Raw genomic sequence first — 19826 nt, 5'->3', positions numbered from 1 at the left:
TACATATACATATATATACATACACACATATATATGTATATATATATTAATATATATATAAATTAATAAAAGAAAATTAAATTCTCAAAGCCCATTCAATAAAGACATTGGTCATTTTCTCAGGGCTTATGTTTTATCTCCTCTAAAACATTTCACACTGCTGACTACCTTCTTCAAAGTTCCCCTCCCTTCACTCTGTAACATTACACATTTTTTGGTTCTCTTTCCACCACACTGATTGGCCTTTTCTGACTTCCCTTCCTCCTCCAGTCCCCTTAAATGTTAGCATGCCCAAAATTTAGTTCTCAGATTTCTCTTACTACATTCTACTTGCAGAGAGGCCATTCATGGGGTTCCAACCATCCACTCTGTGCACATGTCCTCCAAATCTGTATCTCCGGCTATGGCCTCCTTTCTGAGTTCTAGTTTTATATTTTCAACTACTTGCTGAAGAATAGCCTATAGACACCTAACAGTAGTTTACCTTAGCCTCTTCAAAACAAACATAAGACAAACATGTCTGTCCCTACTCTAAAACTTGCCATGGTCTCTAGAATCCAAGCCTTCAAATCTGTCATTGAAATGTCTCAGCATTCTGGTTCTAATTTACTCCCGTTCCCTTATACAACTCCCCTTGATTGCTTTGCACTGCTATGAGTTCTATGAATTCCTGTAACACTTAAGATCTGTTTCGTCAGAGATTGAATGCTTTCAGATACTGTCCTGTCTCCTAGGTAAATTACATGTTTCTGAAGGTAGAAACTACCCCTATACCTTACATATTTACATACTTATGCACCCCCCACCATACCTTGCCCAATTTAAGGAGAGGACAAGCAACAAATACAGGTTCGTAGAAATATAACCACTTAACAGCAGTGTACACAGTGGCTTTGAAGTCAGGTAGAACTCAGCCCAAATCTTGCCCCCACCACTTACTAACTCTATCACATTAGACAAGTTAACTCTGAGCTAATTTCACAATACTGCTGTAGGGAATAAATAAGACAATGCATATAGAGTATACAGAAACAAGGGTATGGCATATAACCACCATCTCTTAAAGAGTTACTATTATTGGGTGGACAGTTTTGTGAAAGTGATCAAATTCTATAATGTACCTGTTTTTCACAGAGTAGGGGAGTGTATAAGTTTCTTCTGATTTAGGAAACCTACTAAAAGTAATTCATGCTTGCTACAGAGAACAGTTATTCTAGCTATGATTTTTTTTTAATCTAACCCTTCATTAGTGCTACCCTAGAATTTAGTTCTCTTTTGTAAGGTGTCCTTGCTTATTATCTTCAATGTGTTTCTTAAAAAAGAGTAATTTGTCAAACACTACTCACCCCAGGTCTCTATCTAGATTTTCAAACACTTCACCTCCGACAGTTTCATTGTCTGGATTCAAACAGATTTCTATCATATTATAAAGGGCATTTTGGCCCCATTCACTATCTTTCCGAGCTTTATTAAAATGTCGAAGGGCATCATTTGGTTCTCCAGTATACCTGGTTAAATGTTAAAAAAATGACTTATTTCAATCACTGACTATAAACTTTAAATCATTTATAGTTTGTTTGATAAATAAACATATTCTAAAATGTAGATATCTTTCAAAACAAAGAAATGCATATTCTACTTTATTCACAATGAGGAAAAAAATTATTACGTAGGATTTATTTGCCAATAGATTTACCAAAGATACAGTCCTTTACAGTACTGATATCCTGGCTCCAATTTTGCTCTGGAGTTACGTTTCTCAGCCATTAAGAAAAATCTTGGAACATCCTCAAGTTTTCCACATCTTCTTAGGAAATCAATTAAGCGAGATAATGTCATATAATTATCTACAAACAAAGAATATTTCAGATATAGACACATTTTATATCTTTTGTTTTAATGGTTATAATCCTACTTTAAAAAGTATAGTTTACTTTAAATGAAATACAATGTAAACAAAGGAACGCCTCTGGGGTTATAATCCCTAAAGAGACTGTGTGGACAACCGGATGATCAATCAAACGATAAAGGGTGGGTTGGTCAGATCATAGTGAGACAGGGTCTGTAGGCAAATAGACAAAAATGCACATTTGCTGTAACTTACTTTTCAATCATTCCTAGGACCAACATATTCTAGAAACAGTCTCTGTATAGATAACCTAAACTCCAACTGTAAAATTTAGGAGGGCTGATGTGATTGTGCAGGGCAAGTCTGGCTGTGAGACAACCTTTTCCGTTTACTGCAGCACGCAAGGGGGTAAGAACAGTACATCCTAATGACATGTTTGGGGTGGTTGTTGGTTTTTAGAATTCATATAGCAGTCCTATCATGAGACAGAGCTGCAAGAACCTAGAGGCTGGAAGATCAGTAGGGAAATTGCACTAATCTGGGTGAGAAGTGACACAGGCCTTAATTAGAGCCGTGGGCTAGGAGAAGAGAGACTGGATGTGACACTTAGCTATTAAACAGACAGGACTGATGGGACTTGTTAATCAATTGCTGTGAGGGCAGAGGAGAACTCGGGAGGATTTGGAGATTTTGTGAGTGAAAAAGTGTAATCTTTCAAGAGAGCAGTAATTAGATCTATAAGGAGAATTTTTAACCAGCAAGGTTAAGTCAAATTGGACAGTACATTTCTCAAGTAAGCTAAAACACAGCCTTACTTTAAAGTATTCAATGTGCTACTGAGGGTGAGGAATAATGCACACATAAAGTAAGTAGATCATAGGTTTTAGAATTAATTCTGACAAAGCAGATCAGTGGATGAGTTTGTAAAGTCCTATTAGAAATCAAATAGAACACAAGATTCAAAACATAAAATATCACATAGGCCAGTGGTTCTCAACCTTCTGGCCCTTTAAATACAGTTCCTCATGTTGTGACCCAACCATAAAATTATTTTCGTTGCTACTTCATAACTGTAATGTTGCTACTGTTATGAATCGTAATGTAAATATCTGATATGCAGGATGGTCTTAGGCGACCCCTGTGAAAGGGTCGTTCGACCGCCAAAGGGGTCGCGACCCACAGGTTGAGAACCGCTGACATAGGCAGTAAAAACTTACTTATTTTGCATTTTTAAATGACTTAGTATTGCACAGCCATTCACCAATCCATTCAACCAATAAACGTTTACTTTGTACCATCTGTGTGCTTTACACCACAACGTGTTTGATGGTGGGGATATCAGATGGATGTGAGATGATCCCTGCAAACTTGGAGTTTGCAGTTTAATGGAGATGACAAATATATGCACAAATACTTTCAGAAAAATAATAGAATTATGTGATAAAGAGGCATGAGTGAAGTGATTCATTATTAGTGTGACCAACTTATCCTGATTTTCTGAGACTTTTTTAGTTTTAGCATTGAAAGCCCTGTCTTCCCGGAGACCCTTCAGTCTTAGGCAAATCAAGGTAGGTGGTCACCCTACTCAGCATCACATGAGATATTTTATGTTGGTGGTGGCAGTAGGTTGGGATTTTTATTTGGTGAAAGGTGTATATTTTGGATTATGTGTAGGGAAAGACATAGCGGAAGAATGAGGATGGAAAAATTCATTATGGGCCCTAACTGGTTTGGCTCAGTGGATAGAGCATCAGCCTGCGGACTGAAAGGTCCCAGGTTTGATTCCGGTCAAGGGTATGTACCTTGGTTGCGGGCACATCCACAGTAGGGGATGTGCAGGAGGCAGCTGGTTGATGTTTCTCTCTCATCAATGTTTCTAATTCTCTATCCCTCTCCCTTCCTCTCTGTAAAAAATCAATTAAATATATTTTAAAAAAATTCATTATGGGCAAAAGGAAAAAACCATGTATAGGCTTGGAGGTGTGGTTTTGTGTCACTTGGTACTTTTGCAGTACAAGGTTATTATACTGAATTTATAAATAATTCATTTTATATGTGCTTATGAACAGTCCAAAGTAGCCAGTCTACTAAGCTAATTATGTTATTGCTATTTTGGAGAGATGCTGGGTGAGACAAAATTCATCTTCTAGATGAGTGCTTCTTCAAATCTTTCATGTGAGGGTAATATTGTCATCAATGGCTTAAAAATATTAACAAGGGGCCCAAGCCAGGTGGATCAGTTGGTTGGAGCGTCATCCCATACACTGAAAATGTTTTGGGTTCAATCCCCAGTCAGCATGTATAGAAGGCAACTGATCAATGTTTTTCACATTGATATTTCTCTCTTTAAGATCATTAAAAACATATCATACACATACAAAGGGAGAGGTCTGTTTTTTAGACACACATGTACACACAAGGGGACAGGTCTGTTTTTTTAAAGACATCAGGTTGGATTATTGGCTCAAAGGGAAATATTGCAATAGTAGAGGCCCGGTGCACGAAATTTGTGCGAGGGGTGGGGGGGTGTCCCTCAGCCCAGCTTGCACCCTCTCCAATCTGGGACATCCCTCTCACAATCCAGGACTGCTGGCTCCCAACCGCTCGCCTGCCTACCTGCCTGAATGCCCCTAACTGCTTCTGTCTGCCAGCCTGATCACCCCCTAACCACTCCCCTGCCAGCCTGATCGATGCCTAACTGCCCTCCCCTGCTTGCCCAATTGCCCCTATCTGCCCTCCCCTGCAGGCCTGGTCACCCCTAAATGCCCTCCCCTGCAGGCCCGGCCCCTCCTAACTGCCCTCCCCTGCAGGCCTCGGTCCCCCCAACTTCCCTCCCCTGCAGGCATGGGTCTGCCCCCAACTGCCCTTCCCTGCAGGCCTGGGTCCCCCCCAACTGCCCTCCCTTGCAGGCCTGGTTCCTCCCAACTGCCCTCCCCTGCTGGCCATCTTGTGTCCACATGGGGGCGGCCATCTTGTGTGTTGGAGTGATGGTCAATTACCTCTTTATTAGATAGGATGGGAACAGCTTAAAACAGAAAGAATGAAAATATTATGTGCACTATCTTAAACAGTCATTCAGAAAAGGAGAAAGGGATAAAATAGAGTCTAGAACCCAAGGCAGATATGGCATAACAGCCAAGAGGAGAAAGGGAGTTGAGTGCATTAGCCAATACAATCAATGAATATTTACCTGGCTTGCGTTCTAAAAGCTGTTGTAAATGAAACACTGCTTGTTCATAGTCCTGCTTCCTGAACATGAGATCTGCCATCATCTATAAAAGTAAAAGTTGGATCTAAAAATATTGCCATATATCTTACAAAGCATATTCCTCCCATCAAGACTTAGCACTAGGAGGACACGTTTGAAAACAGGAGGGAAGTTTACAGAAAGGAGCCCCTGACACGGATTAGCCCTGAGATCAGTGTAACAGAAGGTTATCAGGATGTGAACAGAATTCTCTGTTCGCAAACTGAATTTTAGCAGAAAAATATGCTTCAAGTGGTTATATTAAAAGCAGAAATTTTAGGAAATTGCACACTCTATGTGCCATCATAGAAAGATGCCTCATTGGGCTTGTTAAAATGACAAGATTAAAAACAACAACACTCTTAAATTCTTAATATTTCAAAGGAATTTCAAATAAGCAAGACCTATTGAGATTTTCTTATCATATGTCTTAAAGGGAGACTTCTTACATTTCTAGTCACATTTGTAGTAACCTTGAATAAACCTCACAGACTGTCATCTATATAGCTATTTGAAAAGCTAACAAATACCTCAGCCCCAGTAAAAATGAAAAAAAAAAAAGTTCTGTTTAAAACTCACCATCTTAAAACAATAAAGGAAGTTTTTTCTGTAACTCCAAAAGTCCCACTGCAACTTATAAATTAGTCCAGCATGTCTGAGTACTTAAAAGTCAGTCTTTAGCAAATTATGACTTTACCGCATGACTGATCACACATCCTCTTACGCATAAAGAAAATTTAACTAGGCCCACGACAGCAAATCAGGCCTTATTTAGAAAAACAGGTTTACCGTTCTTATAAAATAAAAAAAGAATCTTAGTCTTCTTTGGTAAAATATTAAAAATGTTATTTCTTCCAAAAGCCAACACGAGGCAGGCCTCTCGTTTAGCATTAGTTTTATGGGTAAAGGGTGACACTCCCCCGTGGATCCTAAAACACAGCCGCCTTACAGAACTGAAGACTCTGGGACTAACCATGGTGGCAGCCTCATTGTCCTGGTCACTCTGGAGAAGTAGGGCACAGTGCCGCAGGCAGGCCTCAGGGTCATCGTGTGCCAGGTATAATCGTGCCAGCTCCAACATTATCTATGGACAATCAGGGCACGATTAGTGAGAGACTGGAATAAACAGTGCCTGAGGACATTGTCTGCACACAGATTAACCTTTAGTTGATCAAAGTTATCGGAGTAAAAATGCCAAGCATGATAGATAGGAAAACTATAGGCACACTCATCTTTCTTTTCTCTTATACCTGAGGAAAAAAAAAAGGAAAAATGGGTGTTAACTCACTTGAAAAGTAGAGAGACACAAAACATTGTGAAAAGAACACTGGCTTAAATCGGGAAATTAGATTCTGGTCCAAGATTTCCCATGATGGGGCCAAGTCTCTCTTACCTCTCAGAACCTGTTTTCTCATTTGTAAAATAAAAAGCCTGAAACAGACAATTCCCAAGGTATGCTTTATACTGAAACTAGAATTATAGCTCCTTCAGCCATCATGGAACCAGGTGCCTATTTGGTAATGCCTTAAAAAAGGTTATTTTTGCCTTATATCTGAAAGAATTGTATTAACTTCAAAATGCTCAATCCTTAACTTTAAATTCTAGAATACGATTGCCTTTTGTTATACATCACTTATTTAAGTATTTAGCTATTTTTAGAGATTTCTAAGAAAAAAATTTAATCTATCAACATCTGAGAAATTACACTTTTAGTTTATACAGTATATGCTTTCTACATCAATATTACCTTTACATTTACTCCCAAACTGTGCCATTTGAGTTAAGAGATTCAATCTAGTCATTTCTGCATATCCAGTAATTTAAAAAGAGGTGTACAAGGGCTGTGTAGTAAGCTGAATTGAGTCATCTAGAGCCAGATACTTATTTGAGACTGAGAAGTTGTTTTAAAGTAATTACTAAAACACAAATGAATATTGAACATCAAAGAGCTTACAGATTTACTTTGTCATTTATTCCATCATAATTTTTAGATTCTAATATTATTAAAGGCATAACTATTTTGAAGGATTTCTAGACACAGTATTAATTTTTAACTTGTATTTTTGTTATATTTCTTTTCAAATCTTTTTTAATAAGCTGATACGAATTTTACATTTGGAGAAATTAGATGACATCTGGAAAAAAAGGTGCTTAAATTTTTATGAAGGTTCTGACCTTATTATCTGTTTCACAATGAACAAGCGCTTCTCTATAAAACTTAATTGCTTTTTCATAATCTCGCTGAGCAACAGAATGTTTTGCAATCTCTGCACAAATTTCAGCTGCTAAATGTTTCTGTGCAGGAACTGCATCTGGTTGTTCCATCTGAACACGTTTTAGTACCCGAGCTTGTAATTCTCTAGCCTAGGAAAAAATAAGGATAAAAAGGATTTTTTTTAAAAAGAAGTAGAAACTAACAAATTCTCAATATGAACACACAATATAAACTTTATAGAAGATTTATTAAAGCATTATTGGCCCTTGAGCTAACAAATTCTGACCCAAAGAAAATATCTTAGTTGAGGTCTTAAACATGCACTTGTTCACAAATGAGCCAGCATGCCTATACTTTTCAACTGAAGTACTAAAAATCACTGAGTCTTTCCCACTGTTATAAGGACATGTGCAGGAAGCTCACTAGGGAACAATACAACCATAAAACCAACATTTGGAAAAAATGTTCCACTCTTTGAAAGGTATTGAGGAAATGACTTAAAACATGTTATTTGTTATAAAGAAAAAAAAAAGCATTCTGTTATTTGTTGTAAAAACGAAGAAACAGCAAAAGTAAAACAAAAAAATCTCTGAAATAGCCCAATGTCTAAGAATGGAAAATGGCTAATCAATTTTTGGTGTATACATACATATGGTCCTACACTGTTCACAGACAACCAGAAGGAAGGCTGGGGTCTTCCTCAGGGTAAGAATGTAGAGAAGGTTGCTAAATTAGAAGAACATTAGCCTTTCCACCCACAGATCTGTTTTCTGACACACTGAGACCTTCCTTTAATAAGTGACAGAGAACTCCTGTGCTTTAAGCCTGCACAATAAAATTTAACTTTGAGCTAATCATTCACTAATGCATTCATGTGTTCATGTAACAAACAGTGAATGTTCACCATCTGCCACACATTATGCTACACACAGGGAGCCCTTTTGGAGACCCCTGTCAAAATGCTGGTTGACAACTGGTGTTTAATGAAGCTGGTCTAAAGCTGAGTATGTTTTGGAATCACAGGTCCTAACATTAACTTAGGACATTATAATAAGCATTTTTCTGGAAATGAAAGAGAAAGGACTAGAGAATATTATTAGATACAGCATTTGGTGAAGGTTAAGACTGTTTCATGAAATTTTACTTTTATATGATGGAGTTGTAGCTACATAGACATGCTGGTAAAATCCACAGAAATGAATATTAAGTGAAAGAAGCATAACCAAATATAAGTCTGTACTTATCAATTAAAATTTTATAAAATTATAAAATTGTTAAGTGTTTTATGGCATATAGATTCTTTATTTCTGATTTACTTAGATGTTTTTCACAGAAAAGATAATTTGCTAAAAAGTGATTTCCCCTAGAATTTTCCTGCAATTAAAGAATTAGAACTTCTGTTAGCTAAAGCTCAAAACCAAAACATTTGATAAATAAGTTGCACAGAATGCAAAACTCTTCTGGGTACATGAAAATGAGGTCAAAAGAGTGGTATTCTAGAAAGCAAAAATAGTGAGATGCTCTATGTTCTACTTCAAGCTCAGCGAAGATGTGGGGCAAATCAATGAACAAATGACCCAGTCAACAACATTATTTAAGATCCACATGGAAACTGTACCAAAATTGATTACAATGTAGGGCATAAAGCAAGCTTTAACAAATGTCAAAGGGCTGAATCATTCAAACCATGTCTGACCACAGCAAAATTAAACTAGAAATAATTATAAAAAAGATAACAAAAAATGGAACTGCCTGGAAATTGAGCACTATTACTTTTATTTTTTATACATAAACAGATTTTACTTCAAACCATATTTATAACTATATGCTGTGAAAAATAACTGCCATATATTAAGTGCTTACTATGTTATTTCCATATGCAATAGTTATCACTTTAAATTTTTTAAAATTTATCTTTATGGTTCAAAGTATTACAGATGTTCCCTTCACCCCTCCCCCATTGATCTCCTCCTTCTCATTCCTATCCCCTCCTCAGTCCTCCACCTCACTATTGTCTGTGTCCATGGATTATGTATATCCTATATAATAAAAGGGTAATATGCAAATCAATTGAATGGTGGAACGACCAGTCACTATGACACGCACTGGCCACCAGGGGGCAAACGCTTAACACAGGAGCAGACGCTTAACACTGGGGAGTGGGCCTAAGCTGTCAGTTGGACATCCCCTGAGGGCTCCTGGAATGTGAAAGGGGGCAGGCCAGGCTGAGGTATCCCCCACTCCCCAAGTGCACAAATGTCATGCACTGGGCCTCTAGTATGCATATAAGATCCTTGGTTAACCTCTTTCCACCCACCCAACCCCCTTTTCCTCTTAGAATCTTCAGTCTCCATGTCTCTGGATCTATTTTATTCAACAGTTTATTTTGTTCATTGGATTCTACATGTAAGTGAAATCATGTGAAACTTGTCTTTCTCTGACTGGCTTGTTTTGCTTAGCATAATATTCTCCAGGTCCTTCCATGTTTTCTCAAAGAGTAAGAGATCCTGTTTTTTTACTACTGCATACTATTCCATTGTGTAAATGTACCACAGCTTTTTTTATCCACACATTTACTGATGGGCACTTGGTCTGTTCCCACATCTTAGTTATTGTAAATAATGCTGCTATGAGCACATGGGTGCATATATTCTTTCTTATTAGTGTTTCAGTCTTCTTAGGATATGTTCCTAGAAGTGAGATCCCTGGATAAACACTATACTTATAAATAACCCATGAGTCAAAGAAGTGATCAAAGTAGAAGTAAGGAAATATTATAAACTGAACAATAATAGACTTGTGGGGTGTATCTAAAGCAATGCTTAGAGATAAATTTATTACCTTAAATAAATAAGAAAAGAACAAAGGCTAACCCAGCCTATGTTACTACCTAATGGAGTATTTCAATAGTCTAGAAAAAGATTAGTAAACCATATCCAAAGATAGTAGAGAAAACTATTTAGTGAGGTAAAAAAGCAAACATTCATCAAGCCAGAAAAGGAAAAAGTTGGTTCTCTGAGAATCCTATCTAATAAAGAGGGAATATGATAATTGACCCCCACGCTGTCGAAAAGATGGCGGCACCCACAGCCAATAAGGAGGGAATATGCTAATTGACTGCCCCATCCTCAAAGATGGTGGTGCCCACAGCCACAAGATGGCCGCAGGGGAGGGCAGTTGGGGGCGACTGGGCCAGCAGGGGAGCAGATAGGCGTCAATCAGGCTGGGAGGGGAGTGGTTAGGGGGTGATCAGGCTAGCAGGCAGAAGTGGTTAGGGGCAATCAGGCAGGTGAGCAGTTGGGAACCAGCAGTCCCGGATTGTGAGAGGGATGTCCAACTGCCGGTCCAGCACCTCTCATCAGGGGTCCCAGATTGAAGAGGGTGCAGGCTGGGCAGAGGGACACCCCTCCTCCAGTGCACAAATGTCGTGCACCAGGCCTCTAGTATTATTATAATAAGCCCCTGGCATAACTGATCATTAATAACAGAAGGAAAATGACCAATATCAGGAATATAAAAGAAGATATTTCTACAGTATTTCCAGATTTTCAACAGTTAAGATATAATGAACAAATATGTCAATTAATTTGACAATTTAATGAAATAAAAAATTGCTTAAAAATATAGCCATCTAAACCAACATAAGCGAAATTTTAAAATGATCACTCTAAGATCCATTATAGACGTTGAATCCATTAATAAAAATCTTCCATCAAGAAGCCTTGAAGTACCAATGGTTTTAATATCAAATTGTTCCAAATGTTAAAAAAATAGCATTAGTCTATAGATCAGTATCTTTCATGAACATAGATATACAAATCTTGAACAAAATACTAGCTAATATCTTTAAATTCCAGTTATTGTTTTAAAAAAACTACAAAAAATGACATATTTCAGGGCTATCACGGTGATTTAACATCTGAAAATCAATTTTATATATCACATTTACAGAAAAAAAAATAGGAGAAAAGTCACATGAGTATCCTGATAGATGTATAAAGTGAATTATGATAAAATTTAATTTATAAAAAATTGTTAGCAAACTAGAAATGGAAAAATCATTAAAAATATCAGCTACTTAGGGAACAGTTCAAAGGAAAAGTGTGCAAAACCCCTACAGTGTAAACAACAAAATATTAAAATAAATTAAAGAAGATATAAAGGAAGAAAAAAAATTCATGTCAAGTCCCACCTATTATATGACTTCACAAAAGCTTTAAACCAAACTTCCTCAGCTGTAAAACAGAATTAAAAAATCAACTTCCCTATTTGGTATAATAATTAGCAATAATATATTTAAACTGTATAATCCATAGGCATTCAATCATTTCCACTTTGACTTATTTTCTGTGAATGATGGGTCAAAAGAGATTGGTTTACTCTTACATGTGGCATATTTCCTTCTGCATCCATCCTCCACCTACAACCACCCTCACAAACAAATGCATTTACCTGTTGTAATGAAGTGATTGCATCACCAGGTCTTTCCATTTTACTGTAAACTTTTGCTAGAAGAACTTGCAAACGTCCATCTTCCATGACAGCTGACAATTCATTTACTATGAAAGAATTGAATACATTGGGGGAAAATATTAATTTTAAACAAATGCTTACATTTTTCAACCAGTTTAAAAAATGGTCTTTGGAAAGAATGGTTTTGAAAAATAGTGAACAAAGTTAAAAAATTTTCAGTCAGTTAACTGAGGAATGGCCATGCTTGTTTTTTTTTGTTTTTGTTTTACAAGATACAAATAGCTTGGAAGAAAAAAATAAAGAACTGGGTAAAAACTGGAGGTTTTTTTTAAGACATATATTTAGAAGTTACAATATAATAACTTAGTTAATAATTTCAATTTTTGTTCTTAAGTATATAAAATTTCTGCTTATTGAAGTCATCTATACTAATAAAAGCCTAGGTGGCCCTCGCGCCCTCACGTGACGCCCCCACATCATCACAAAATGGCTGCCACAAGATGGTCGGCAGGGGAGGGCAGTGGGGGGCAATCGGGCCGGCAGGGGAGAGCAGTTGGGGCGACCAGGCTAGCAGGGGAGGGCAGTTGGGGGTGACCAGGCTGGCAGGGGAGCAATTAGGCATCAATCAGGCTGGCAGGGGAGCAGTTAGGGGGCAATCAGGCTGGCAGGCAGAAGTGGTTAGGGGCAATCAGGCAGGCAGGCAGGCGAGTGGTTAGGAGCCAGCAGTCCCGGATTGTGAGAGGGATGTCCCAGATTGGGAGAGGGTGCAGGCTGGGCTGAGGGACACCCCTCTGTGCATGAATTTCATGCACCAGGCCTCTAGTTAAAAGATAAGATAGAATATCTGCTGCATGTAATGAAGAAGTGCTGTTTTTTAAAATAATAGATTATTTGATAGGCTATGAATCGTAACCAGTAAGAACACCAATTGTGATGCCAACCAGTCTGGTTTCAAATTTAGGCGTCATCATTTATTAGCTATTTAACCTTGAACAAGTACTTAACTATTCTGTGCCTCCCTTCCATGTGAAAAAGAGGGGAAATAATAGTACCTATTTCATAGGGTTCTCGTATAATATTTAAAGTTAATAAGTACAACGTAAGTTACCATATGCAAAGCAATTAAAATAAAGTGTGGCATGTGGTTAAGTGCGATTTAAATATTTAGTATTATTACTTTGTGATCTAAGAGTAGTAAAAGAACCCTAAATAATTAACAGAAATATGTTTCTTCCACCATTTAAGAAGTACGTGGTCTGTGCCAGTCTGTTTAAAGTGGTTTATTTAAATTATTTCTTTAATGTTACATTATTGATGTTTCTGTTTCTCTCTCTTTCTCTCTTCCTCTCTGAAATCAATAAAAATACATTTTTAAAAAACTTATAATAAAAATGTTTATTTGTTTAAACATCAGACATAGATGCAATTTAAAAGAACTTTCCTTTACATCATTTTGGGAAGTATCTTTCTGTAACACAATTAACTGTTTCATAAATCTGTTGTAGATTTTTCAAATATCTTATTTTAATAGAGTGATATTCAGATCAATGAAATAAACAACTTCACATATAAAATACTGGGAATACAAATACACATTTATATAATACAAAAATAAAAAAGATAAGGTATATCAGGTGTACTTTTTTTCAAATCAGGAATATTTTCATACCAAGTTCATGAGCTAGAGCATGTTGAAGGACTTTTTCTGCTTTGTCATACCACTTCAATTTTAATAAAAGCTCTGCCAGGTCATAGCAAAGATAATTTTGTCCATTTTTCAGTGCAGCTTCATAGTAAGTGATTGCCTAAACAAAATCCATTTTGGTTAGGAAGAAAGAGGCAATGAGAATGGCATTCAAGCATAGGTAACTTACACAGATTTAAAACATACACATAACTGAAAACAACACGGAGAAGCTTAGGCATGTGTCTGCACTACCAGTTAACTATGCCATTTTCCTCAGAGAATCAAACATCACACAAGGCAACTAGCATTTCTTGTATAAGTAGCTTATTAACAGAGTGCTTGGTGAAAAAAAAATTAATGGTTTTATTCCAGAAGCCAGTGAACTTTATCAAATGCAAATACTTTGCTAGCTGTTATATAAATGTTCAACAGTTACCAGGAATAGAGCAAAAATACAACTAAAGAATATCCATTTTCTCTAAGAGGCAAACAAACTAACAAAAACCAAACCCAACCCTCAAAGCACATAGCTTACCAAAATTCATTCCAGAGAAAGGACATCTATTATGCTTTGTCATATAATGAAAGAGATGTTAATAGCAACTGGTTTAGTGATTAAGAATTTAGGTGTAAGATGAGGCCTGAAGTAAACTTTAGTCCAAACAGTCTTTGCAAAATGCAGTGAACAAGAATTTGAGACAAGAGAAAGCCTTTAGCACAAATTCCAGCTCGTGGACACAAATTTGGAGTTTTACAACCATCAAGATACAAACGGTGTTTGCTGAAGGCCTATCATAGAGCAGACTTTGAAAAATTTGACCCAATAAATATATTTTAAACTATAAAGTACTTGCCTTTGAATAGTTATGAGTTTTCACAAGTGCTTTCCCAACTTTGCTTGCCAGTGTTCCATCTTTTGGGTTTTGATTTAATGCTTGCTCATATGCTACTATGGCTTCTTCAGGCTAATGTTGACAGACACAAAAAATAGGCAATAGATAAAGAGGTTGGCTGGATTCCACTAATGGCAACATTTATATAATTATGTTTTTCATTTGGAATATTTAATAAGATTAATAAAGCATATATTTAAGTCTAGAAACCTTAATAATTTCAGAAAGGTGACAGTCACCAGCATAGGTATAACTTATCAGTATATTCCCACCCATGTTAATTGTCTCTTGCCTTCATAAATAATAATCTGAGAAAAGTTCTTGACTTTTCATTTCTGGCAGTCATCACAAAAGCCAGATAGAGTCAGAGTACTGCTTCCCTTTGAAGAAAACACCACATAGCTAATAGTTCTCTTCATCCTTCTGTTTAAAGGATCCTCTTAACTTGCTTCTGATACCATCTCTATTTTAAATAATGATAGTGTTGAATTATTGGATCTCAATTTGAAAAGAAAAGCATGCTTTTATTGTAATGGTTGTCTCCTTTCATTGTGATGACTGAATCTTGAATATTAAGTAAACATTATTTAGAAAACCAAATTCCTTTTAATTTGGGATGCTATACTAATCACAAAGATTTTTTAAAAGTCTAAGGTCAGTAGCATCAGAAATTTACCTCTTGAATATTCATGTATGCATCTCCAAGGAGAAGGAAAGAATGAGGGCTGGGCATTATTTCAGCAATTTCTCTGGAAATCAGACCAACACTATTTAGTATATTGAATACAAATATCTTCTTCTAAAAGGTAAGCACATTTATTTCAATTACCCAATAACCTTCAGAGTACCTTCTACATATCCAACAGTGTAACACTGTGAAAAACAGAAACAAAAAACAAAACCACCATACCCACAACCAGACTGTTTATGCTAGGTCAATCATTTTTTCATTAAGTCTTTACATTTTCTGAAATGCAGGAAACAGAGTACAGGTGGATAAATTGTATCCAGAAATATATTTTGTTATGTTTAATTTTGAAATGACATGGAAGTAAAGGTACCAAAAAGAATGGAGTGGGGGGGGAGGGGTGGAGACACACCACTTATTCTCCTATGTATCTTGAGCTCTGGTATTCATGGCATTAACCATGTGCTGAAATGAGTTACTTTAAAAAATATCCAGTCTTCTACTTCAGTATTTCCTGTTTATTTTTTACCTGCAAGATTTAACTAGTAAAAGTCAAAATACCAAAGTTACTCAAATAAGAATGTGATATTAAGTCTTTAACATATAGTATCTCATTTACTAGTATTTGGTCAAAAACTCTTATGAGAAAGAGAATTATTGTTTTGATTTTACAGATGACGCTGAGTTTGTCTACAGCTAATGTGTCAGATCTGCCTGAAACAGAAACCTATGCTTTTAACTATTATATTATACTGCATTCAAACAAATCAACCCTATTTGGAAACACTTTCACCATTAGAGATGATAGTGCTCATCTTTAGGAAATGTGATGTAGAAACTTTAGTTCATCTATCTATATTGGGGTACTGCTCCCTTTCTTTGAATCACACAGCACCTACAAAGAATCTAAGCATGGGAGGAGGGATGGGAGCAGGCTAGAGAGGGGGAGGACATGTCAATACTTTCAACAATAAAGATTTAATTAAAAAATAAAAGGATTTAAAGAGACAAAAAAAAGAATCTGAGCAGATTTCTGAGCTTTGATATATATATATATTAGATGAACCAATTTGACTTGGTTTGACAACTTAATTCATCAGTATTTTACTGTTTTCAAAAGTTAAAAATGTTAATTTTTCTCTTATGTGGAGTGTGTGCATGTGTTTTTATCTGTTTGTCCAGGTGGAAGAGTAAAAGCAACCTCTGTGTGTGCATGTGTGTATATGTCCGTGTGTATGTGTTGTGTATCCCAATAACTCCTAAGGGCATCAGAATATAACTTTTAATTAATTTATTTTTATTGATTTTAGAGAGAGAGGAAGGGAGAGAGAGAGAAACATCAATGTGAGAGAGAAACATCGATTGTTTGTCTCCCACACATGCCCCGACTAGGAGTTTGAATCCTAAACTGAGTATGTGCCCTGACCGGGAATCGAACCTGTCACCTTTTGGGTATGGGATGACATTCAACAACCTGAGCTCACTGGCCAGCCACAATATAACTTTTAAAGCCCTTTCCTTCCTCCAAGGAACATTTGTAATCCATACCTTAGTGTAGTATATACTAAACCATAATTCTTTTTCTGTATCTATAATAATAAAAGCATAATATGCTAATTAGACCGGACAGCCAAACGACCTTCTGGACATCTTTCTGGATGACCTTCTGGACGAAGCTGGGGCTGCGAAGGCCGAGGCAAGCAGCCTCGGTTGCGAGGGCTGAGCCTCTGGCATGAATTTCATGCATCGGGCCTCTAGTCTATTATATTAAGGAATTACACATGACCATCTAGCCCAGCCGTGGGCAAACTACGGCCCGCGGGCCGGATCCGGCCCGTTTGAAATAAATAAAACTAAAAAAAAAAAAGACCGTACCCTTTTATGTAATGATGTTTACTTTGAATTTATATTAGTTCACACAAACACTCCATCCATGCTTTTGTTCCAGCCCTCCGGTCCAGTTTAAGAACCCATTGTGGCCCTCGAGTCAAAAAGTTTGCCCACCCCTGATCTAGCCCCTGAATTGATGTTACATTACATAATTGTCTTAAATTATTAATACATATAACTGTTGTTCGTTCCCTTCCCCCAACAGAAAGATGTCTAAAAGTAACATCTGATGAGGGAGGAGAACTGAGAAACCAGAATGAGCCACAGGTTGAAGTAATTATAAGTATTATGCTTTATGTCAGGGGTCCTCAAACTACGGCCCGTGGGCCACATGCGGCCCGCCGAAAACATTTATCCGGCCCACCGGGTGTTTTTGCCACCGCTGCCTGTGCTGCTTAGCAACCAATTCGTCCCGGGCCCGCAGTGTGCATGTTTGGAATGTCTAGGGGACAGTGAACTGGCCCCCTGTTTAAAAAGTTTGAGGACCTCTGCTTATGTTTTTGAGAGAGTAGCTTGGCTAGAGTGACTGTGGTTGATGGTAGGAGAAGGAAGTGAGAACATGAAGGCAAGGATCTATAAAGTATCCACAAAACACTTAAAAGAGAAGTAAAACAAATTTGGGAATTAATTTTAGGAGGTAAATGCATTCAAATAACCATTTACCTATAGCAAGTGATATATAACATTTTCTCTTTTCTATGCTTCAGGTATATATCTGCCATTTTTTCTTTGACCTCTATGAAATAAGGCTGTTCGGATGTAACATTTTGAAGCATGCTTAAAGCCCGCTCAACATCTCCTTGGGCCAGAGCTAGGTCTGCATTAGCAATGGTAACACGCAATTCTTCATATGTCCCAGAAAATTCATGGATAGCATCTTGTAACACTTTTGCTGCCTCATGCTGTAAGGATGAAATAAAAATAACATTCAAAATATTCAACAAATTATACTAGAAATGAGGATTTTCTATGAAAACAGAATGAACAAAAAATGCTAGCACAATTAGGATATTCATGAAATACTGATGGATTTTTAAAAAGCACAAAAATTTAAAACTAAATGCAGAAACCAAATTCAGGTAACTGGTTAGCTGACAAGTGTTTACATAACTGAGACAACAGCAGTTGCTACACAAGAGACACCACTACTATAATTTAACTAGAGGCCCGGTGCACGAAATTTGTGCACAGGGGAAGGGGGGGGGTGCCTCAGCCCGGCCTGTACCCTCTCGCAATCCGGGACCCCTCAGGGGATGTCCAACTGTCTGTTTAGGCCTGATCCCAAGATAGGGCCTAAACAGGCAGTCAGACATCCCTCTTGCAATCCAGGACCGCTGGCTCCTAACTACTCACCTGCCTGCCTGCCCCTAACCACTCACTTGCCTGCCTGATTGCCCCTAACTGCTCGCCTGCCTGTCCAATCGCCCCTAACCACCTCTGCCTCGGCCCCCGCCGCAGCAGCTTCATTCGGAAGGACTCTGAAATGACGTCCAGAAGGTCGTTAGGCTGTCCGGTCTAATTAGCATATTAAACTTTTATTATTATAGATAAGCATTTACTTTGCACCCAGCATTGTATTAACCTATCTAATTCTCACAAACAACCTGTAAGGTAGTTACTATTATTACCCCTACCCTGCAGTAAGGAAATTGAGATTTAGAGAGTAAAGAAGTTAACAAATGATAGACCAGAATTCAAGCTCAGGCAGCCTGACTCCAAAGCCTTTTATTATATAGAGTAGCCTTCTTAACTTCCACTGAAATATAAAAATAAATTAGCACCTGCTACAATCTAAAAACCAGGTATCAATGACATTAAGTTCTTCATTTTCTTGAATTCTCTCAGAATTACCTGCTATCTTCCACCTATCCATCCATCCATCCATCTGTATTATTATTTTTTAAAGCATTTGATTTTATGGCTGTCCTATAAGTTTATCAAAGTTGTTATTCATCCACTGGTTCTTTTGTTTCCTCAAGTACTAGAATTTCAGGTTGGTACTTTCATTTTATTTTAGTAGTACTTGTGTGTACATGTGTGTGTGAAGCCTTTAGGAATTCACAGAATTATAACTATAGCTGGGGTAATCATACATTATAATACTATTATACATATTAATACATTTCATAATATGTCATATTACATTGTATTGTTATTCACATTACGTTATATTATGCTATATTATGTTATGCTATGTTGTAACATTCTATGGTAGCCAATCTAAGTACAATGATACTTAATGTCTTCCAAGTGTAAACTATGTCTAACTTCAGGGGCTTGCAAAAAGTACATGATTTGGTGAAAAGTAGTGAGAAATAAATTTCCTAAATTTTACTACTTGGTCAGGATAGCTTTTTCATTTCCTACTAACATATCCTATCTAATAAAAGAGAAACATGGTAATTAGCGTACGACCGCTACCCTTCCCATTGGCTAATCAGAGCGATATGCAAATTAACTGCCAGCCAAGATGGCGGCCGGCAGCCAGGCAGCTGGAAGCGAACATGAGGCTTGCTTGCTTCAGTGAAGGAGGACTCCAACATTCCCCGCCTGCTGCTGCCGGCACCTGAGCTGGCAGTTTGAAACATTGTAACAAATATAGAAGCTAAACAAAACCCCAGAAACCAGCTTTCAGCCAGCCGGCCGGGATCTCAGAGCTGGAGATGATACAGTGTTTTGATTATAGAACCGAAACAAACCAGATACCGGCTTTCAGAAGCAGAGGCCTTGGCCCAGAATAAAAAAAGAAAGAAAAAAAGGAGCGGTTGGGAGCTTCAGTCACCCACCAGCCTGAAAACAGCCCTCAGCCCCTCACCAGACTGGCAGGCACCCAGTGGGGACCCCCACCCTGAAGGGTGTGTGACAGCTGCAAACAGCATCATCC

The 19826-nt window shown here is 37.4% G+C and overlaps 1 protein-coding gene across 1 annotated transcript in view; it reads right to left on the bottom strand.

The window, feature by feature from the left end:
- TTC21B (tetratricopeptide repeat domain 21B) overlaps window positions 1-19826 on the bottom strand; it is a 64677-nt gene that overhangs the window by 11820 nt on the left and 33031 nt on the right. The window contains exons 17-26 of the mRNA XM_023743585.1: window positions 17606-17844; window positions 15041-15113; window positions 14326-14436; window positions 13454-13589; window positions 11764-11870; window positions 7272-7460; window positions 6070-6180; window positions 5040-5121; window positions 1697-1847; window positions 1347-1508 (exon numbers count right to left, since the gene is read on the bottom strand). Coding sequence (XP_023599353.1) covers window positions 1347-1508; window positions 1697-1847; window positions 5040-5121; window positions 6070-6180; window positions 7272-7460; window positions 11764-11870; window positions 13454-13589; window positions 14326-14436; window positions 15041-15113; window positions 17606-17844 — 1361 coding nt within the window. The remainder of the gene's footprint in view (window positions 1-1346; window positions 1509-1696; window positions 1848-5039; window positions 5122-6069; window positions 6181-7271; window positions 7461-11763; window positions 11871-13453; window positions 13590-14325; window positions 14437-15040; window positions 15114-17605; window positions 17845-19826) is intronic.

Source organism: Myotis lucifugus, unplaced genomic scaffold (assembly GCF_000147115.1).
Source record: "Myotis lucifugus unplaced genomic scaffold, Myoluc2.0 scaffold_5, whole genome shotgun sequence".
Lineage (NCBI taxonomy): Eukaryota > Metazoa > Chordata > Mammalia > Chiroptera > Vespertilionidae > Myotis > Myotis lucifugus.
This window is presented reverse-complemented; position numbering and strand designations above follow the sequence as displayed.